Source organism: Primulina eburnea, chromosome 13 (genome assembly GCF_022965805.1).
Source record: "Primulina eburnea isolate SZY01 chromosome 13, ASM2296580v1, whole genome shotgun sequence".
Taxonomy (NCBI): Eukaryota; Viridiplantae; Streptophyta; class Magnoliopsida; order Lamiales; family Gesneriaceae; genus Primulina; species Primulina eburnea.
In genome coordinates, this window is record NC_133113.1 from 1,880,408 (window position 1) to 1,904,380 (window position 23,973).

General features: G+C 34.3%; 1 protein-coding gene across 2 annotated transcripts; it reads left to right on the forward strand.

Annotated features, from left to right (window-relative positions):
* Positions 1-15,652: 15,652 nt before the first annotated feature.
* Positions 15,653-22,027, forward strand: LOC140809646 (pescadillo homolog). 2 transcript variants are annotated; one of them, XM_073167343.1, is made up of 13 exons: positions 15,653-15,780; positions 15,864-15,949; positions 17,164-17,412; positions 17,496-17,633; positions 17,733-17,817; positions 17,913-18,020; positions 18,501-18,594; positions 18,706-18,992; positions 19,475-19,582; positions 20,246-20,367; positions 20,813-21,023; positions 21,383-21,589; positions 21,789-22,027. In XM_073167343.1, the coding sequence occupies exons 1-13, from the start codon at positions 15,757-15,759 to the stop codon at positions 21,876-21,878; spliced, it is 1,809 nt and encodes a 602-aa protein (XP_073023444.1). In that variant the 5' UTR covers positions 15,653-15,756; the 3' UTR covers positions 21,879-22,027. The 2 variants fall into 2 exon arrangements, with proteins under 2 accessions (XP_073023444.1, XP_073023445.1); XM_073167344.1 differs by lacking the exons at positions 15,653-15,780; positions 15,864-15,949 and adding an exon at positions 16,264-16,310.
* Positions 22,028-23,973: the final 1,946 nt, after the last annotated feature.

Genomic DNA, 23,973 nt, shown 5'->3' on the forward strand with positions numbered 1-23,973 from the left:
TAATCCTATCTAAGTTTTATTTAATCTGAAGAGTCCTACTCCTATCTATATGGGAAACTAACAAAACATGAGACTGATTTAAATAACTAGGACTCTTTGTTGTCATCCAACACATACCAAGATCAGACATGCCAAATTCATCCATCATTGATTTCTTAAAGTTTCCAAACATGGTTGTATTATTTCCAGTGTAGATTAAATCATCTACATATAAGAAAACAATGATCATTTTCCTTCCATCTTTAATCTTTATAAAAAGTGTATGTTCATAAGGACATTTTTTAAATCTTTCTTTCGAAAAATAAGTTTCCATACGATTATACCAACCCCTTGGAGCTTGTTTTAATCAATATAGAGCTTTCTTTAATTTATACACTTTATGATCATTGCCAAGTTTTATATAACCAGGAGGTTGATCCATGAATACCTCTTCTTTCAAATCTCCATGGAGGAATGCTGATTTCACGTCCAACTGGAAGATATGCCATGAGTTTTGAGCTTCCATAGCAATCACCTTTCTAATTGTATCATGCATTGCAACTAGATCAACACCAAAACTCCTGCTTATAGCCTTTGGCTACCAAGCGTGCTTTGTGCTTGTCGACCTCACCATTCTCATTTAACGTTGTCTTGTAAAACCACTTTACACCAATTGTCTTATGCCTTTTTGGAATATCAAATAATTCCCATGTATAATTTCTTTTAATAGCTGTAATTTCAGTATCCATGGCCTTTCTCCATTTTGATTTTTTGACAGCCACTTCAAAAATTGTAGGATCACATTATGAAAATAGAGCAAAGTGTGTATGAAAATCTTTGTCTAGATCAACTCCAGTTATGATGGATCGGTTCGGGCACCTACGAGGATGCTTCAAACACAATATTATCAATGAGCTGCAATAGCTCGTGTTCTAAGAATACATATACCGATGAATTAGATCGTATTTGGTTTCAAACAAAGCGGAAAACACTCAAAGTAATCATTCGTTAAGAAGAAATGATAGATTTTAAAATCTAATGACTTGTGTAAACCGATCGAATGAAATACGGGAATCAGTTCTGGCTTCTATCAGTTCAGCTATGGACAAAATTGAATTGATATCAGCTGAACTGATCAAAGCAGTTTAAGAAACACAGTTGAGCAGTTAATACACAAGATATGTTTATGGATGTTCGAAGACTTCAACTGCTCCTACGTCACCCCTTCTACCACATTGGGTAGGATCCATTAGAAGACTTTGATTTATACAACACCTCGTACAATCCCATCCAGCTTAGGGCTTACATACTGCCCTAGCTGTATTCCTAATCTAGACTGAAGACAACACATTCCAGCCAACACTTGTTTAACGTCTGTGTGTCAAATACTACATACATATGTTTTACGTCTTTGTGCAAGACGGAATTTGAGTGGTGGTGGTGTGTGTGTGTGTGAGAACTGATATCTGAAAACTACCCGAAAGTTTCTAACACACTGAAAAAAATATGCTTCTAAAACTAAGTTGATAACACATTGAAGTGTTCCCTCTGGGCTGATTGCTTCTTCAAAACTGATAAGCATTATGCGTGCCCTTTCTGTACTTTATCTTTTCACTCGCCAACTCTCATCATCGTCTTCACTGAGCTTCGGCTTCTATTTATAGGCGTTTGGTTAGTATATTAAGACTTAATGAATGAATTCGTTGCAGTTTGAATTTGTTCCCCCAAATAGATATCTGGAACATTTGGCTTTAAGCGCTGCTGCAACGTCTCTTATTGTACCTTGATCGTACAATAACTTTTGTACCTTTGTGCACATCTGGATTAAGCTTATCGTATCTGCAAATTGGTTCGCTCCTAACTGATGTTCTGAACTGGTAAGATGAAATCAGTTGACTCGTCAGCTGAATTGATTTAACTGATTCAGTTGAACTGGTCAGTTGTGCTCTTCATCAGTTGAACACTTCATCAGCTGGTCGGGCTTCTGAAGGTTTTCTGCCGAATCGCCTATCAACTGGACAATTAGTTGAACTGCTCTTGATATTTCATTTGTACTGGTTCAGTTCGATCAATCAGTTGACACTTTCAGTTTACGTCTCGATATCTTCAGTTTAATCTTGGCAACTGATTAGTTTCAGTTTTTGCATACTTAGGTAAACTCATTAGAAATAACAAACAAGTTTTGTTAACATAAAAAATCAAGATTGCGAACATGAAATGTTCCAACAAAAATACACATACAGTACCAAACTTGAAATTTTCTCAATTAATATTTGATTTAGGAATGTCAAAAGAAGATTGATCATTTCTAGCAAAAATGTCGCATCCCCTCTAGAACATTTATATATTTTAGTGCTCAGCATCAAAATCGAAATTTGGATCACGATTGCTTCACCATTTCACTAATAATCCAACGACTTTACAGATGATCAAACAATGGACGACCAAATTGGAAAATAACAACAAAAAAAAGAAAATTAAACCTACAAGAAAAAAAATACATACTAATTAATTTGAAAATTTTATGATTAATTTAGTAAGGAGATCAGATTTTGAAAATAATCTTCGGTACATGGTATCGTGAGATGGCCCATCGGGTGATGATATCCGAACTCTTCCTCCGCCCAATGCAGCAACTCTTGGAACCACGGTTGGTTCAGGTACGATATCGGCACGACAAATCGCTTGTGTGATTCTCCTACGTAAACCGTGAAGTGCCCTTTCGGGACATCTTGAATTGTGGTCGAATCGGGACGTGGGTTCGGGGCAAGAATTTTGTATACGGAGAGAAAGTCTAGGCCTTGAATTGAGTTCTCAAAGTATATATGACACTGGGAAGTTGAGTAGATAAAGGAAGTTGGGCGAGAGGAAAATGGCATGTAATCACATGGTTTTGAGTAAACTGTTGCAAGACATTGTGCACTACCACTTTTATTAAGGAAGGAGTGCAAAGAAAAATGATCAAGTAACCATTTCAATTTTTAATTTTTTAAAAAAAGAAGTAATATGCATGAAGTTTGTATATATATAAATTATTTACATTAGGTTTTGGGAAAAAATTAATTACTAATTAATTAAGTACATGTCTAAAGAATTAATATCTTCAGTATTGTAATTTGGACATTTTTCATTTTTGGTAATGTTATCAGTCAATTCACAATTTTAGCATACTAACTTGTATTTTTTTTCATTTTTATTAATTTTTCATTTCAGACTGACGTAACATTGAACACGTCAATAATACGAAATCACATCAACCTTATAAAGAGTTGTTAGAATTATCTTTTAAAAAAAGACTATTAATCTTCTCTTGATCTATAGAAATAAGAAACCTACCGATAATGCAAATAAATAAATAAATAATAATAATAACAATAATAAATGAATGAATGAATAATTTAATATAACTGCCATACCACTAACGTGAGTGAAATCTTTCGCAGTGATGAATAAAAGCATTGATATTTTTCACAGGTATATAACAATTCGAAGGAGTCATTTGTTTATTATATTAATCCTTAAACTTTAAGAATATTTTAGCTGCACACAAGCACTTGACCATAAGTATTAATAATAATTTTTTTTCTCCGGATTTATCTTTATACATTGAATAAATTATGGATTTTTCAGCAAAAAAAAATATGGATTATTTGGTGCTTGACCATAAGTATTAATAATAATTTTTTTTCTCCGGATTTATCTTTATACATTGAATAAATTATGGATTTTTCAGCAAAAAAAAATATGGATTATTTGGGCATTTTTGTTTCTTGAATGACAAAAACTTGTGTGAGACGGTCTCACGAGTCTTATTTGTGAGACGGATCTCTTATTTGGTTATCCATGAAAAAGTATTATTTTTCATGCTAAGAGTATTACTTTTTATTGTGAATATGAGTAGGGTTGATCGGTCTCACATATTAAGATCCGTAAGATAGTCTCACATGAGATCCACTCTTCTTGAATTATGGACAAATTAGGGAGTGATGACATTTTGTTCAAAGGATAATGCTAAACTAATTGGAGTCTACCACTTATCGAAACTTGTGAGAAACATTTGACATTTAAAAATTGAGTAGCCTATTATCTTTGAGTCGTCAATAAGGTCCCTTTTGTCAATGTTTTGTACATGCAAACCTAGCTAGTCCATCCATGGTGGAGGCTTGAGAAAACACTTTGATCCATGTCGCAATATTATCATTTGGTTGTTCAAAGTCAAGCCTTTTTTGGAGCACCAAATTCTAGTTCAAAAACAAGACTATTCCTAATCATGTTACTTTTAGCTGAGGAGATGTTCGTCTGTCCTAAGTCCATCCTCAGACTTCAAATTTGTTAACATATCTTCAGGAGTTTAGTTAGATAAAGAAAATCCCCACCAACAAGCTACTCACCAAAACTCGACAATCTCCATTCCAAGGAACTTATCGAAAATCTTGCATCATTGCTTAAAATGCTAATTTTAGGACCGAAATACAATTATAAAAAAAAACTATAATCGAAAGTTGCAGTGTAACTCAAATATTTTCAATGATGTATCTTATGATTTAGACATGATCATGTGTCCGGCATATCGAGTGATTCACATTGCTACTAGGACAACAAAAATAGTCAAGATAATCTCATCCATACAAATTATGTCATGCTCACAATATAAAATTGACTTAAGCCTAATATTAGAATTCTCCAAATGCCATGTACCAATTTTGTTACCCCAAATATATAGGAACGATCACTAAATGTACCTTGTTTCTGTACCAAGTAGGACCAAGCATTCGGAATCCGATTCATTGATCGTATCGAAATATACAGACGAAATGTTGACATTTCAAGCACATTTTTTATTCAAACAATTTTTTTAAAGTTTGGTTCAAAGTTGGCTACCAAACTTTGAACACACATTCTCCATTCACACTTCACCAACCCCAAATTTTTTCCTATAAATACCATGCATTTGCATCCATTCAATCCATCCCAAAAACATCCCAAAAGCACAAGCATTTGAGTGTTGTATAGCCTAGTCATTTAGATAAATTTTAGTATGCTCTGTGGTTGCGGCAATGTCCGATCTTCCACATCAGAAAGAATTTTCTATGTGATTAGAGTTGTGTTAGATCCACTTTGAAAGTGAGATTGCGTGTGTTTCATCCAAGAATAATTATTCTTGAAGTTCTTGGTGTCCCTAAGTTGTTCTAGGGAGAGTTGTTGTTATCTCCTATTATTGTAGGAACGATTTGTACCCATTATTGATATAGTGGAGATTTCTTTTGTTAGACTTCGGTCTCGTGGTTTTTCCCTAATTTGGGTTTTCCACGTAAAAATCCTTGTGTCGTTTTCTTCATAATTATTATCATTGTTGATATCGTGGAAATACTTTGATCTGATATTATCGCTAAAGGGAAAAGATTCAACACTTCCGCTGTACGAAAAGTTATTTAATTTGGCTATCTTTCCCAACACGAAAATCATTCATATTCGGACGATGTTCGATTCGGGGTGTGTTTTGGTCCCTAAATTTTTTTTTCTAGGTTGTCGTCACCATTAATTTGACGAGGGTATCCAGCTTAGCTAGCTGTTGGTTTCTGGTAAATGGTGGGGACTTCTGTTCTTCACCCAATATGCAAGTCTAAATTGATGACAATTAGTTGGGAACCAAGATCATGTGATTCCTCATGTGCCATTGTCCCTGACTTGGAGTAGAGATGAAATGGGTAGGTTATGAGTCGGATTTCATATATCCATTCCCATATCCATTTATTAAATTCATCCACATACCCATCCTCATACCCATCGGGAATTGAATTTCATCATCATCCCCATATCCATCGGATTATCGGATACTCATACCCTACCCAAATACCCTATTATCATATACAATTGAATTTTTTCAAATTTAAATTGTTTCAATGAAGTTGTGAATATTTAAAAAATTATTAAATGAACAATATGAAAAATTATTAATGATAAAAATTTGCAAAATAAACTTTATAGAAAAAATAACAAAATATTAAATACCTCGACTTTGGGATTAAATAAACTCCGTATGATGAAATGCAGCAAACATTTTTGGCTAGTTAACGTACAAAAGTCATTGCTTGCCAATATTTCACATGCATGTTTGATTGTCCCCAATGGTTGGTTATTTCAAGTTCAATGGCATGCGGAGAAAAGAAAAAAAAATATTGTAGGAAGCATTAAAATTATGGATAAACTATATTGTGAACTTAATGATAAAAAAAAAACGTTTGTAATGTAACAATCTAATAAAAATTTATTTTATAGCATGTTTGATACTCATTAGAAATATAGAGTTCGATTGCGGTATATGAGACTAGCCCGAATCTAGACATCAGACCTACGCCGGGCTTGAAATCACAAAGGAGATCATTAGAAGGGGACCAAGAGGGTGTCCCGACGTAGTCTTTTTGACGCTCAAGTCAGGTACTGAGGATAAAATGAGAGAAGCTAAAGGGACTGCTAAAAATTAATACAGTGAATGAATCAATTAAGCTCTCAAACTTGGTATTTATAGGAGATTGAGCCTGATAACTTGATGGGTCTATTCATGGGATATCAGTATATCTTTTAATAAAATTATCGATGAACTGATGTCGTTAAAAAATTATTCATCAAAAATTGTATTTTTTTAAGTTTTCTGCAATCGTTTCATTCCAATTAATAGTGTCTTTTGATGATGTCTTCGAACTGTCAGGTGAGTTTATTTAATGGGGTGGGGCCCACACATTAAATAATTTAATAATTAAATCACATCCCACATCAAATGTTTATAAAAACGAACGAGGAAAAATTGTTATAAATTGAGCCTTTCTTGTTTGTTTTTAGTATCCCAAAATCAAAAGTTTTTTAGCTTTGATAAAAAGAGAGTGCATAGAAAAAAAAGAGTGTATTTTTTTCTTGAGTGCGGGAATTCTCTTTTGTGAGTTAGAGAAAATATTTTCTCGGTATACTCGGGGTTGGGATCGTGAGATATTGAGTATATTGGTGTATACACTTGTTGTAATATTTCTTCCGGTTATAAAAGTTGCAGTGCTCCGTGGATGTAGCCTATATTGGGTGAACCACGTAAATCTTTGTGTTTTGTTGATTATTTTATTCCGCAATTTTTTGGGTACTATTATCATCGTGATCGACATCGCTTCGGTGTAATTCCCCAACACGAACTGTTTAACCCAATAGACACTTCATATGTTGAAACAACATATCTTGCCATCAAGTAACATAAAATAGAGAACCAATAATTATTTAAAATATATTATTTCCAAAAGCTTTCATACACTTGCATACATATTGAAGTGCTCTTGCTTCAAAAGAATTAGAGTTTTACCGTTTACGTTTAACTTTTGATTTGTTGTGTTAACAAATCACAAGTAGAATTTGTTATATCCATCTTGGAAAAAGATTGTCAATTTCCGCACTAAGACCGGAGAAAAATCTTCTTCAAGAAATAGTGTTCAACACTAACCTCTTCATTCTTTCTTCAAATTTGCACACGGTGATACAAATTTTGAAGGTATGAATGATCACAAGCATACCTACCAACATGAAATTGATAACTATTTTGGGTTTGGGAAATTGGTAACTCTTTTACTTCAAATCATTCAATGATTTCTTTCAATGATTTCTATCATTGATTACACTTTTTATCGACAAAATTAAATTCATGCATTTCTACACATCCAAGACTGACACGCATTAATTCAGTCACAATCTTCTGTTTAGATAATTTTTATGACAACTATTGTTGAGATTTGTATATGGACTTTCGAAGCAAAAACATAATTTGATATAAAAAAAATTAGGGAAATAAATAAGCTACCAGAAAAAGAATTATCATCGCAATCTGGAATACAAAACCCTAGCTAGCTAGTTTCATTACATCTAAAAGATAAACTGCGTCAATAAGACGACGCTGTCGGGGAAGAACTTAGTGTGGAAGTGAGAGTTAAGAAGTGATCTTCATGGGAACATCGGAAAATGACCTCTGGGAACATCGGAAAAAGTCGAATGAATGCTACCTTTATTTGGCGAAATTGTTCGTCGGAGTTTTTCACTAGTGTGAGCTATGTCGTATAGCCAAGATCCCATTTTGGGTAATTGAATAATTTGTTGTGTTGGAGATCATGTCTCGTGTTATTGAAGTGTATATATATATATATATATATATATATATATATATATATATATATATATATATATATATATATATATATATGGGAAATGATGCAAAGTATCCATTGTGATGCGCTAGAGGTGGAGTTTGTTGGTTAGTCAAGTGAAAATTTCCTTTTATATATCTATCTATATGTCTTTTATGAGACGATCTCACAGACGGGTCAACCATATCGAGATTCACAATAAAAAGTAATAATCTTAGCATAAAAAATAATATTTTTAATGGATGACCCAAGTAAGAGATCTGTCTCACAAAATACGACCCGTGAGACCATCTCACACAAGTTTTTGTCATATATCCATACATCTAACGGTGAAATTATAATTTGATCATGTAACTTATAGAACATATGAAACCCTAAAACATAGGGCATTGAAACCTTAAAATCGAGAACATATATAGGAGACATAACATGTGAAATAATTTGCCAAAAGATCATATGGCCGTTTGACCTACCACTTCTATAAATAACAAATTATAAAGAAAATTCGGAATTGAGAAGAAACTAGTCAAATAAATTTTGAATTATTTGTTTTAAATATATATAATATAAAGTATTAATGCCATTTATTTCCATGTTATAGATACATTGAACTTATGTGTTTTTATTGTAAGAGAGAAAAATCTAATGGGTCTTTGTTGGATGTAATGTCTCAATGGTGAGTAAGCTCTCAATATGCATTGCCTTGTCCTTTTTAGAAATATTAATCGGCAAGTGTAGATGAACCTAGATTAATACATGTTTAATTTCGATCAAATCATGTCTGACAGGCTCGATAATGATCGATTTTTATGTGAGAACTGAAAACATAAAATTATTTTTTAAAAGAAATTCCTTTTATTAAAAAAATCAAGTCTGATAGAATAACTATAATAAAAAATAATTTTTTATAATTTTAACTTGTTCATAACTTAATAAAAAAGAATAAGACACTATCTCAATAACTTATTGAAAAATACATTTGAGGTCATATTATATTGATGATATTCGGGTGAATCGACTGAGATAGGTCGAGACAATCCACCGGATTTGATAAGAGTTGTTGTTTAGAGAAAATGAGCAAGTAATATATCTGTAATGAAGGTATATCTGTCAGGCAAAAACTTGTGTGAGACGATCTCATGGGTCGTATTTGTAAGATGGATCTCTTATTTGGGTCACCCATGAAAAAGTATTACTTTTATGTTAAGAGTATTACTTTTTATTGTGAATATGGGTAGGGTTGACCCGTCTCACAGATTATGATCCGTGAGACGGTCTTACATGAGACTCACTCTATCTGTCAACTATGGCTTCCACCGTGATTTGCAGATAAGGAAATGAACTCGTGAATGGACGTCAGAAGGGTTTTCGGCTTAGCCACTTCGATGCTTAAGTCAGCAGGTTGAAGGTGAAAGATAATGACAATATATGTGAAGATATATGTGAATGTCAAGAGCTTAGAAACAAGAATGTCTGAATTCCCTAAATGAAATACATACTTGCTATTTATAGGAAAGAATGTGATGAATACCTTGTTTTTGGTGTCTACTTGTCACTTGAAATCTTAGATGTTGACCTCCTGTCACGCGCGTCTTACTTTTCCATCATGTCACATCAGTAGGATTCTGTCAGTAACGCTTATCGAGGTAAGATTTTACCTACTTTCGCACTCGAGTGTGACACCGTTATCGAGGTATCCGGGTAGAAATCATCCGCGAGCTTATAAGAGAGCCCTGGCTTCCGGTCTCGGGCAGGTGAATTCATCTTGCAAATTGACATTGATTTGAGATATTCATTTAATATATGATCCGGACTCTTATGGGGTATCTTATATCATTAAAAATCCACTCTGATTAATCAAAAAGCCCAGACACATGCTTTCGTAGTTTAAATTTATACTACTGGATATCCCTCGCGGGGTTTTTTTTTAAAAATAATATATTTTTAAAACTTATTTATTAAAATATTGCAGATTTTAAAACTTTATAAAAATATAGTAATCCGGAGTTTGAACTCCCGGAGTCACTGTCCCGGTCAGAGTCCGGGACAGGCTGATACGAATTCTCCGTCGGCGACGGTTATACCGAAACCGTCGCTATTAGCGACGACATACCAAACACCGTCGCAAATTGCGACGGATTAAACAAAACCGTCGCTATGGCGAGGATTTTCCCTCATGTTCAACTAAATCCGTTACACAATTTCATGACTATAAATTGCACCGAGTATTTGGTGAATTCATCCCATCCTTCAGCTCAACTTTTGAGTTTCGGTATTCTTCTTGAGCAGTTTTTTTTTCTTCGGTCCGTGTCTTTTTTTTTTATATAAAAATTCAGTGATTCTCTTTCCCTTAAAAATTTCGTCGATCGTGTGCTTAACGGAATTCTTAATTTGATTTGATAGTTTTCTGTCGCATTTCAATTTATCTCATCTTTCAGCTCAAAATATATTTTAATTTCTCAAAAAATAAAATAACGTTATTTCACATATAAATTTAATTCCATAACAGTAATATATTAAATTTAAAAAAACAATGTTACCTTTTAAGATTTACTTGTGTAACGTCTCGCTCGTTTTAAAAATGCGGAAATATTTTTTTTTTAAAATAAAAGTTACCATTTTCGAAATAACATTTAAAAATGATCTTAAATATTCGACCATAAAAATAGTGTCGTTTAAAAATAATCAAACTCATCTTTTAAAATAATCATATTTATTTTGACATAAAAATAGACATGCTGTCGTACTGAAAATATCATTGAAAAATACTCATAAGCATTTGCCAATAAAAAGGAGTAAAAATCGTAATAGAAAAATATAACATTTAAAAATGATCTTAAATATTTGTCAGTAAAAATAGCGCATTTTAAAATAACTCAACTCATCTAAAATCATACGTAAACATAAACGTATAAAATTCTTAAAATCAACGTATGAAAATATTCATCTCCTATCAATCTCATAAATCGTAATGCGGAAAACATGTGGTCCTCGGGTCGTGTCACCTTACCAGGTCTGCCTACTAAGAGTTCAGCACCTCCAGTCTCCTCATCATTAAGATCACCTGCATCACACACGCCTAGTGAGTCTAAAGACTCAACACCCCTGCACCGTTAATAACAAGTACATATACCTAGCACACAACAGTGAAAAATATCATACTCAACATATCTTTCATGAACTTAAAAGCATAATGTAAACGTGTTGTGTAAAATCATGTCATGTCAAAGTATGTCATCTCATATCATCATATACGTAAACATATCTTTCATGAACTTTAAAAGCATGAACATCAACGTCTCGTGTAAAATCATGTCGTGTCAAGGCATGTCATCTCATATCATCATATACGTAAACATATCTTTCATGAACTTTAAAAACGTGAATATAAACATGTCGTATAAAATCAAGTCGTGTCAAATCATGTGATCTCATATCATCATATACGTGTCAAAACATGTAATCTCTTGTTATCATGTACGTAAACGTGTCGTGTAAAATCATATCGTATTATAGCATGTCATCTCATGTCATCATATACGTATACATTTTCTTTTTAATTGAATTCAGTTCATTAGCTGTGACTTTCGTATCATCATGTCATCATGTCAGTCGATGGATCCATCTACGTATAACCACAGTACTGGGCGGCGGGGACACCAGCGACACTCTCACCCGTCAACTGGGCCTTGGCCTATCATATCATGTCAATGGAAATACGATCGTCGGGCTCTCTCTGGGGCCTTCTCCCGTAAACGGGCTCCCTCTGGGGCCTTTTCCCTCACGATATCTCCAATCATATCATCATGTCATCGTGTCATCGTATTAGTCACAACTAAATCACTTCCTTCAAAACGTGTCATCATATTCATCACTTAATAAAAGCATGGATATACATAATTTTTCCTTTAAACCAAGCATGCAACGTATTTTCATAATTTCATAAAAATCATATTCATGATGCATAAACATTTAAAACATGGTAAAAATGTGATCAGGGCGCTGCCAGGTCCAAAATCTCACACCGGGTGCAAAATGACCATTTTGCCCCTGAAAACCCAAAAATTTCCATTTTGCTCCTAGACGTAAAATTTCACTTCTTTGACATTTTCTTAATTCCATTGACTCTAACATTTCCCAAATAATTATTTAAGCCTACATGAACTTTCCCATATTTTTATTTGGCATAAATCTATGACTTTTAAATTAATCTTTAAATATAACTTATTAATGCCTTTTAATCCCGAATTAAACCAAATCTTAGCATAAAATTCCCAAATTAAAAACTTAGACTTCTAATAATTATTTGAGCTTAAGTATAATTTCCCATTATTTTATTAAGTTTAAATCTAGGCGTTTCAATTAATCCTTTAATTAACGCTTCGTGCGGTGACTAAATCCAAGATAATTCCAAAACTCATTATTTTGATCCGAAACTTACCAAACTCCTAAAAATATCCCAAAACATATTTATAAGTATTCCTAGACTTAAACTCGAGCTCATTTCATAACTTAACCAAATTGTTTTAAAACTTGAACCGTAGCCCCGATTTTAACCCGAATGAAACCAAAATTTAACCAAAACTTTCCCAACTTTTTACCACACCTTAATACCTTATAAACTCTTAAAAAAAACCTTAATTTCCCCAAAACCAGCCCCTTAGGCCTTCGAATAAACCTTGGACAGCACTTCCTACCTCTCAATAAATATCGGCCCCTCTCTTTGTACACTTATTTCCCAACACCTTTCCCACCTCTTAAATGTTTCGGTCCTCTTCTATCCTCACTTGTCCAGCCATTAATGGTCACCGTTAAGACCTTAATGAACTCCTAAACCAAGACTAAACAAAGCGTAAAGCTGCTGGATTTTTAGATCATGCCCAAGTCCAAACTCTAGTTCATGCACCTCCCTTAATTTCGCTCCTAATCTTCGTCCAATGGAACCAGTCCTTACCCGAACACACCTGGACCACCCTAAGCTCCCCCTGGACGTGCTGAACCCACGGCTAGCCTCCCATGCAAGCCTACACTACCGGCCCAATCTCTAGGAACCTCAAACGCACACATGACCAACTTCCAACCCCTTGCTCGTTCGGCTTCGTGGATGGTCCCAGCAATGACCGAGCCTTCCTAAGCCGTGGTTCAGACCTCCCAGGGACTGTTCCGTGGCTCAGTTCGGCACTTGAGCTGCTGGATCATGCCATTCCACCGATCTCTCTCCTTACAAGCCGAAGATTTCAAGAACTCGACCAACACTTACCCAACACTATACGGCCTCATTTCCAGCTTGTAAATCCTTCCTATCTCGGTGATGACAGGCCCTCTACTCACGGTACAGCAGCCCCCTTGCATCATTCCAGAAAAACGTGAGTTAAATGCATAAAATACGGTTTTTCACGAATAAGACGAAGCATAAACGAAGCAACAACGGGTTTAAACATTTTTCATATGCGAGCACACATGTAACAGCATATAATGGCATGAATGATGCAGAAAGAAGGATACAAAGCGTGCCTTAAGATGTAAGAACTCGAGAAGAATGAAGAGAGGAGCGCCGGAGAGCCTTGGATGCAAGAACAAGCCAAAACCGATACAATTCAGCTGCTGGGGGAAGAAGCCGAGATAAATAGCTGAGGGGAAGTGTCGGTTGGTGTTTTTTCGAGAATAAAGGCTGGTGGGAGTGAGGGTGTCGGTTGGTGAGGTGGGGAATGATAGGTTTAGGATTAATTAAGTAGTAATTAAGTAGTTAACAATTAGCTAATGAGCCTTAATTTACTAATTAAAAGTTAAAAATTTATTTTAAGCCCAACAAGATTAAAAGTAGGTCCATTAAATTCAAACACACTCCCGAAAAATATTTCGTGTTGGAAAGTTTTTGAAAATATTAGCCGAACCCTCAAAAATTCCCCCGATTTGATAAAATTTACGCACCGTTAAAAATTAAAATCTTGCGGGTAAAAATACCCAATAAATCTCAATTCCTGAAAAATACCTTTAAAACATCTTATATTAATTAATAAAAATTAACCGTGTAATAAAAATAATTTTTTCCTGGAAATTCTCCGGTCTCCGTTCCTCGATCGAGCTCGAAATGAAACTTAAAAATCAAAGCGCATGAACTTTTAAAATTTCATGAATTAAATCATTTCATGCAATAATAATGCATAAAATAATTAAACACAATTTAATAAAATAAAAAATACATTTTATGCTTTTAAAGAATTTAATAAAATACCAAAGAATTTAATAATTTGCATGCATGTGATTTACGTGGACTTTTCGATTTTCGGGACGTTACAACTTGCATGAAATAACCTGTCAAAGTTAAGCTTTATTACAAAAACAAAAATTATAAAACAACATTAATTCAATAAAAATAAAATTGATGAATCAAAGAATTTTATTCAATCAATCACAATCACAAAGTTATAATTTATTTCACATAATAATATATTTCAAAGACATTGGCCGTACACATATTTAATCAAAATTACAAAATTAATATTATATTAATATAAAAAATAAAAAATAAAATAAAATTATTATAATAGTATAATGCAACCGAAAAATTTATAATTCCAGTAATACAACATAAATAATATAATTAAAATATAACAAATTATTAAAATTACTTTTTCAAATGTGATATTATGGAATTTGTTATTATATCAGCTACCGGAGTTTAACATATGCAATACATTACAAATATTATCAGAAATAATATACTAAAAACAATTCAATGTAGAAAGAAAAAACAGAAATTCGAATTAGACTTGGTGCAATTCTCCTAAATTCTGATACTCAACACAATTCTCAAAAATCAAATTCTGAATTACTGAGAGTCGGCGCAATTCCCTCAAATTCTGATATGCGACAGAAAACTATCAAATCAAATTAAGAATTCCGTTAAACACACGATCGACGCAATTTATAAGGGAAAGAGAATCACTGAATTTTTATATATAAAAAAAAAGACACGGACCGAAGAAAAAAAAAACTACTCAAGAAGAATGCCGAAAATGAAAAATTGAGCTGAAGGATGGGATGAATTCGCCAAATACTCGGTGCAATTTATAAAATTGTGTCACTGATTAAGTAGAATAGGTTCGTTGGAAAATCCTTGCCATAGCGACGGTTTTGTTAAACCGTCGCAATCTGCGACGGTTTTGGCATACCGTCGCTAATAGCAACGGTTGCTTTAAACCGTCGCCGACGGAGAATCCGTGTCAGTCTGTCCCGGATTCTGACCGAGACAGTAAATCCGCGAGTTCAAACTCCGGATTACTATATTTTTATAAAGTTTTAAAATCTGCATTATTTTAATAAATAAGTTTTAAAAATATATTATTTTTAAAAAAACCCGCGATCCCACGATTTATACTTTTGGAAGTAATAAATAAATTATATGTTCTGTTCTGTTAGTGGACCAGATCCTCCTTGTAATTTGGGCATATTGATTTTCCGGACCTTAGACCCGGCCCATTGCGATTAGGGTTTATCGATCCAAACCATACCATCGCCTAGGCATTCCATCCTACCAGAAAACACCGCTTTGCGATTAGGGTTTATCGCCGCTTTTTTACCGCTACTCTGCCGTGCCGATATGCCGAAGCACTACAGGCCCGCCGTATGTTCTCTTCTCACCACCACCTCCTTCTCTCGCACACACCATAATCGGACTAATTTTCTCTATTCTTTGATATTTTTAAGGGCAAGAAGAAGGAAGGAAACGCCGCCAAATATGTGACGAGATCTCAGGCGATAAAGTACCTTCAAGTCAGCCTTCCAGTTTTCAGGTTGTTGAATGTTTCTGTTTCTTTGAAATTTTGAACCAAAATGGCATGTTTCAGGATGAATCGCGTGAAATAATAAAATCATATATTTAGAGCAGTGAGGCAGCAAGCCTAGCTACGTACAAACAAGGGGCGGCCAAGCCCCTTTCTCTAGGGGCCCGCTTCCGGCTAGCCATGAGCTGGTGGTAGTTCATTAGGATGAAAACGTGCATCAGATTGATAGAGTAAACTTAGTTTTGCGCGATTTATTAAATATTAGGCAAAATAATTTAAGATTATGCTTCCGGATGGTATGTTGATTTGCAATGATATTTGTTTTGAACTGAAGTGGCATGTATCTTCAAGTCAGCCTTCCAGTTTTCAGGTTATTGACTTCGTTTGAATATTATTTCTAGTTCAATTTTTAAGTTTATTTCATAATTCGAGAAATTTCAAAGCCTAACATTTGTTTTTTCCTATACTCGAGGGTTCAAAATTGTGATGGCTTTGGGAAATTATCTAGCTGAACCCTGCATGCTTGGCAGAAATTGACGTGACTAAAGAGCGTTTTCAAATTATGGCCACGATGTTTATGGATGTTTTTTTTAAATTCTTCCTGATTCTTGCCTATCGGTGATTATTTTTATTTGTTTTCTCAGAGTCGTGCTCTATTTTTATGTAAATTTTGTGATGCTTTTATGCATGTCTTTTTAATTAAGTTGTGGTAATATTAATACATAATTCAGGAAGTTACGAGTCTTCAGAGGTGTAATTTTTATTCTTGACTTGTTTTACAGTAATCTTCATTAATTTCTTGCAATTAGAATCCCTTGATTTTGGTTTCTGTTTTGAGTTTAATTTGCAATTTCTTTATCTTTACAATTAAAGTCGAGCATTTTCAGTGATGATAATGATAACTTTGTTGTTTCCTGGGTATGTATCAAGTTTAACTTCTGCAGGTATTTTTTTTATATTCCTGTAATTTTTTATACTTCCTCAAGTGTTTTCCATCCCTGTCTTAATAATGGAGTTTTTGCTGCAATGAAAAGTTGTTAATTATATGCAAAGATTTTGGTTTATATCTCTACCTGGTTTGTTCTATACTCATGAAACCACGCACTCGAAAGGTTTTCCAAGTTTTTTGATCTAGACTTTGTGATGTGCATTCTTTTTTTCTGCTATAAAAATTACAAAATTTTTATTTCTATACAGAGAATTTAATTTAGGCCATTCTACAGGAAATTATGCATCCTAAAAGGTGTTTTTCCTCGGGAACCCAAGAAGAAGTTGAAGGGAAACCATCATTCTTATTATCACATGAAAGATATTATGTTTCTCAAACATGAGCCATTGCTGGAGAAATTGAGATATATGCGAGTGTATGAGAAGAAGGTGAAAAAAGCCATATCAAAGAAGAACAGAGATCTCGCTGAACGGCTTTTGACAAGGAAACCTACTTACACTCTTGATATGCTTATTAAAGAGAGGTGAATTTGACAAGTTTTGATTTTTAGGCTACGGTATTGATTATTGCTAATAGTTTATTTAATTTTTTGGTCTTGGCATTTAGGTATCCTAAATTCGTTGACGCGCTGAGGGATCTTGATGATTGTCTTAGTATGGTACACCTGTTTGCTGCATTGCCAGCTGTGGATAGGGCGGTAGATGGAGAAAAGATTCCGGTTGACCGTATCCATAATTGCAGAAGGTCAGTGATTTTCATTGTTAAGATGGTTATTGATTTCATTGATATGCAAAACAGAAAAGTGCTCTTGTTTGTGTGAATGCTGATCTTGTCTGTGGGCAGGTTGAGTCATGAGTGGCAGGCATACATTTCTCGCACCCACAGACTGAGGAAGACATTCATTTCTGTGAAAGGCATATATTACCAGGTACATAAGATACAATAGATGATAATCTTTCAGTAATTTGTTGCTCGTAATGCTGTGGGCTTTCTTAACATAGCTTTTTCCTTTAATCTTAATAGGCAGAGGTTGAAGGGCAAAAAATTACATGGTTAACTCCTCATGCATTGCAACAAGTACTGCCTGAAGTTGATTACAGAGTCTTGCTTACTTTTTTGGAATTTTATGAGGTATGTTTGCAAGTCTTTCCAATGATTATGAATGCTTTTTTTATTCACTCAATTGAGGTGGCATGAATACCACCCAAAGCAAGCTTATTGTTAATGGTTATTTCTATGGTAAAAGCTAGACTGTTTACTCTAAGTGAAGATTTTTGTTGTGGGCAGCTGGACCTAAATTTGTTGTTAGTATATCAGATCACAGCCAAAAACAACATAATAAAGGCTCGAATGTTTGACAACCTGCTGAATTTTATTGTGATTTTGGACACTAAGCTCTTTTGTGTTGATCATTATTTTATTGAAATAATTTTAGATTATATTTTTACTTTAATGATCGCAATCCAAGAGCTTTTTAGGTTTCATAAATTTTTTAATTCCTTGTTTTTCCTAAAATTCACAGTGAATGGATTTAAAACTCATTATTTGTTCTAGTAGTCTGTGGGTGTTTTCAATTACCTAATGTTGATTTTTGGTATTATTTGGATGCAGACACTCCTCGCGTTTGTTAACTATAAACTCTATAGTTCAATAAACTTAAAATATCCTCCCATCCTTGATCCTAGGCTGGAAGCTCTAGCTGCAGGTACTATTTATCAGTTGTTATCTTAATTATAGGAAAATAATATAAACTTAAAGTTTTGAAGTGCCTCAATTTGCTTTATACTGTTATTGATTCTGTTAAGAGTTGATGCAGATCTTTATGCCCTGTCAAGATTCTTTGATGCCAATGCTCATGGTTCCTCAAAGAAGACTTCACCTATAGTTTCATCTGAATCTGAGCAAACTGAGATCCAACAGAAGGGGACAAAACTTGATGAGTCTGAAGTTCGACTTGCCCAACTTCAACAACAACTTCCTTCTAATGAACCCGGTGCTTTGATGAAATTTGTTGAAGATGCTGCAAAGGAGGATGAAGAGGATTCCGAAACAAGGGACTGTAAAAATCTCTTCAAGAACAGGAAATTCTTCTTGAGTCGTGAGGTGAGATGTTATGCTTGAAAATCTCTTCAAGAACATGAAACTGAGTCATGAGCTGAGATATTAATTCTTGTTAGTGCCAAACTTAGTATTTTACTTATGGAAACATTGTGATACGTAACTGTTATTTGTATTTTCTGTTACATGACGGGCCATGAGTGAAAATTGGCAAATAAAAAGCAAGACAATCCACTCTGTATACTTTAATTACCATATGGCTCTGGATCCACAATGATCCTCTTCCCACAAATGCATATCAATCAACGATATTGTGTATGCATTAGTGATATGGGCTGTTATTTAATATTCATTGATGTCAATGGTGAATTATCTCCAATGTCATTCTATCTTTTGTTGTCTTCCCTTTCTGTCGAATTCCCCTGTCCTGGACCTCCTGGTAATGTGTAGTCTATGGATTTTCTCCTTTCTCCCTGATTTACTCTCTCTTCTATAACACCTTTAGTGATATGACTATGATTGTACAGGTTCCTAGAGAGTCATTGCTACTTATAATCCCTGCGTTTGGTGGCACTGTTTCTTGGGAAGGTGAAGGAGCTCCACTTGAGGAGTCTGACCAGAGCATTACTCATCAGGTTCACCAATTCTTCTGCCTTTAACACAACTCATGCACCACAAGCTGGAATAAACCTTGTTGTTTTTGTGTTCTAGATCCATATTCGCTGTTTATGTGCATTGGTGTATGTAAAGGTGTTTTTCTTAGGCACAACGTTCATGTATTCTCTAAAAACTAAAATCATCATTTCGTTATTTTTTTTTGGCCTCTCTTCTGTATCTCCAATATATATATATGAACAACCGAGATGAGAAAATGTGAAGGGGCTTAAGCGTGTGGATTTGGGAACAATTGGCAATTAAGAGGACAAAATGAATAGCAAGTTGTTTTTGGAAACTATGAGTTTCCTGGGCCATTTACAGATATGTAGTACGATTTGAGGGTACTTTTTTTGGTTTCTCAACCCTTGTGAAAATTTAATGAGAGGTTGGTTGGATTTTATGGTAAGAGTACGCTCTTGGCACTCTACCCACAAGAAATTAGAGACACTATAATGATATCTGAAACATAATTTACATTTGATTTCCTGGAAATAGTGTGAAAGTTCAGAGGTGTCTACTCGATACGTTGGTATTTTTTAGCATTTTGGCGACTATTTTGTATTGCTTGTGTTTCAAATTTACCTGTACCTATTGAGAGCTTCTTAAATTATGTCTCGATTCATAGTTGCATTTACGAGCAGGTTGTGGATAGGCCAACACAGGAGCACAAGTTCCTATCCAGAGATTATATCCAGCCACAGTGGGTTTATGACTCTGTAAATGCACGCATATTGTTGCCAACTGAGAAATACATGGTGGGATGGTAGGTCCAGCATCAATTAATTTTGCTGTTTTAATTTTGTTTCCCATTTACTTCTCTGTTCTATGCTTTTATGCCTTTAATTCCTTATTCATAGCATGAGCTACAGCTTGCGCCATTATGCAGGCTAATAATTTATGTGCGCCTGATCTTGGTGTAGAAATTTATGAAAATGCTAAAAAGGTGCCTTCAGGATTGGCCTTGGTCCACTTTTAATGTCATGGTTGGAGATTCTTGTTGAATTTTTTTATACTTTTATTGCCCCAGTTCGGTGAAAGGTTGTGTAAAAAAGTTACTAGCTGGCACTTGTTTATTGAATCGACCATTTTGTATCACCTTATGGGGCATTCTTTTGTTTCGATTTTGCAGTTTATTGAATACACTTGGTTAGCCTCTTTCATTATGATGATGTTAACGCTTTGCATGTGTGATTTTTGAATATTTACAGTGTACCTCCTCCACATTTGTCTCCATTTGTTGACAATGAAGCAGAAGGTCATGTTCCTGAATATGCAGAAGCTATTCAACGGCTGAAGGCTGCTGCAAGAAAAGAAGTCCTACCTTTGCCTGGCGCTGGAAAAGATTTGGATGACCCTCAGAGTTTACTGGGTATCATCGATCGGGCACAAGCTATTGAAGCTGCTGAGATAAAACAGAAGGTAATTGCATCATGGTTTTGATTTTTGAGAAGGGGTATTTTTAATAGAGTGATCCATTTGGTTCTCCGAAATTCTGGCTTCTTTCTTTGGCCAAGTATTTTACTAGACGAGCATACACGAACGAAGAGGTTATTATATGAGTTTAATGGTCCACAAAATTTAAATAGATGAGATATTTTCTGCATCTCAAACAAAGTGTGCACATTTTCTTATCTTCCTACCCTTCCACGTATGCAAGTGGTTTTTTTTGGTTGTGCATAATATGATCTGTTATTCCTCTCTGTACGAATTAACCTTTCATCGCCAAATTATCTGTTGAAGCTTCGAAAAATATTTGACTCAATAATTTCTGGATCCAGATGGCAATTCTGGAGAAACAGTACCATCATGAACTGAACCTAGAACTTCAAGGTGTTCAGTATTCTGTTGTCTCCAATGAAGTGGAAGGCAAGGATGATGAGGAAGTAGAAACTGCACCTGATATTAATCAAATTGCTGCGGATGAAGCCAACATGTCAAAGATGTTGATGTCTCGTAAACGGCAAAAACTTTATGATGCGATGGATGTAAGACAGTCGCAAAGTGTTTCTTCGTGTCTTGGTTTGTTGCGTGAAAATCAGCATCTTTAATGCTTACAGTTTTCTTTTCTTTAAGATATACGTAATTCAATCTTTAAGCTAGATTGGATAATTTGCAGGCGTGTTTTCTGTTTTTTACATTTGAGAATTTCAATCATATATCGCTCATATGGGGTTCTCTGTTCAGATGGGCCATGCAAGGAAACGGATTGCCAAACAACAAATAAAGGGACGTCAGAAAAGGATAGCTGAAGCCATGAAATCAAAATCTGATTGAAGTTTTACTCTTCAAGGCCTTTAGCATGTAATCCCGGATCCCAATTTTGTTATTTATTACTATGTACGTCCCGATATTTTTCGCATTTAAGTTGACGATAACTACTGATACATCTATCGATTATGCTTCTTCTTTTTCGATTATGTTAAGTATTGTTTTGCTGCTCCGAATTTGAGACCTTGGAAAGTTGGTGGAGAAAAGATATTAGATTTAGGGGGGGGGGGGGGGGGGGTGTATTAGTTTAGTGTGCCTATCGATTAGCAAAAGTCGGGCATATTAAATTTGTCATGACGGAATAATTAATCCATAGTGATTTAAATTTTTTTTGTTACCAATAGTTACAAGTTTTGATAAGGTAATGGATTTGACAGCACAGATTATTTGTGCGATTATGTAGTAAGTAGTCAATTGTGAAACGGTTTTTACGAATCTTTATCTGTGAGACGAGTCAATTCTACCGATACTCTTGGCATAAAAAATTTACTTTTTCATGGATGATTCAAATGAGAGATTTGTTTAATAAAATATGATCTGTAAGATCGTCTCATATCAATTTTTGTCTTCTGTTAGTACATATGCTATATATATTTTCAAAACGTAAAATATATTGCCAAAAATATTCAATATTTATATATTTTGAACTTAAATAAATGTCTTTGGTATGGATAAACATGCTATATATGAATATAATGCGGAATGTGCACTAATCAACGATTCTCTGAAACTCTTCTGATTCACAATCAGCCCAACAAAGAACATTGGATTATTGCTTTCACCATTTCCCATTGTACTTACTTTTTGTTTATATTTTTTGAAAAAAATTATATTTTTATTATACTATCTTTATGATTCTTTTAATTTCAATCCGGCTCTTATTACATCAAATAATATTTATTCAAATTAGAAATATAAAATAATTGGATGTTGTAAAACTTGGAACTATTTATTAATATTTGGATAATAATTTTTATTTTTCTGGGTGTATTAATGTACCTATGGGTGATGCATATTATTTCAAAATATTAAGATTAGAAATATAAATATCCCCAAATTTTTAAAATATTAACATTAATATTCTCTCACGATTTTATTGATGATACTTGTTATCTTGTTATGTTATTTAGATTAGATTTAGATGTATGTTATTGAATAATGGTATCGTTGTCCTATTTAACTAAATATGTAAGTGTATAATAAGAAAAGCTAAATTAAATATTGTCATCTTTAAAACTTAAAGTAGATTTTTTCACTCAGATTTTATCGAAAGTTGATTGAAGTTTCGGTCACGACACACCAATTGAGTCATTAGCGAAAGCTTATATATCAATTTTTTATTTATTAAATATTTATTTATCTCAATAAAAAATTAAATTAAAAGTTTTAGTCATAGTAGGCCACCAGAACTCAGCTAGTAATGCTTTCCAAGTCAGTGCTATAGTCCCGAGATGATCTCCATAACACTCTTCATGAATTTCTCTTAGTATATACTTTGCTTCCTCTCCGGTCAAACACTTGATCATTGGGCCCTGAAATGATTGTCGATACAATGCCCTACTGTTACTTAATCTTCTGAGCCTATCCTGGGGGGCCACCAGATTAACATCTATCATAGATATAAGCTTGGTGTGGTGAATGACAATTTTCTCATTTACTTCGGAAAGAGGATGCTATTTTAGTAAGTGTATTGACCTCTATATTTTCTTCTTTTGGAATATGTTCCACACTCCAATCAGTAAAGCTTTCCGACAACTCTTGAATGACTCTCAATTATCTCATCAATCTTTCTTTCCGGACTTCATAAGAACCCTTCATCTGTTGAGTAACTAATTGTGAATATGAGTAGATGATGCTCTGGGTGGCTCTCACTTCCTGAGCTGCATTCATTCCAACCAGAACATATTCATCCCAGAAATCCAATCTGACTGCAATCAAGGCTCTCGCTTCCTAAGCTGCTTTCATTCCTACCTGAGCTGATTCATCTCGGTCAGGAAGTCTGACAGAGCTTGAGCCTTGATTGCAGTCCTCGGTTGGTATGTGATATCGTATTCCCTGAACTCTATTGTTCATTTTATCAATCACTCAGAGATGTCTGGTT

Coding starts and splice junctions, on each gene's coding strand:
- LOC140809646 (XM_073167343.1), top strand. CDS start 15,757: ATGCCGAAGCACTACAGGCCCGCC. Junction 17,634..17,732: donor CGTATCCATAATTGCAGAAG/GTCAGTGATTTT, acceptor GTCTGTGGGCAG/GTTGAGTCATGAGTGGCAGG. Junction 17,818..17,912: donor TGAAAGGCATATATTACCAG/GTACATAAGATA, acceptor TAATCTTAATAG/GCAGAGGTTGAAGGGCAAAA.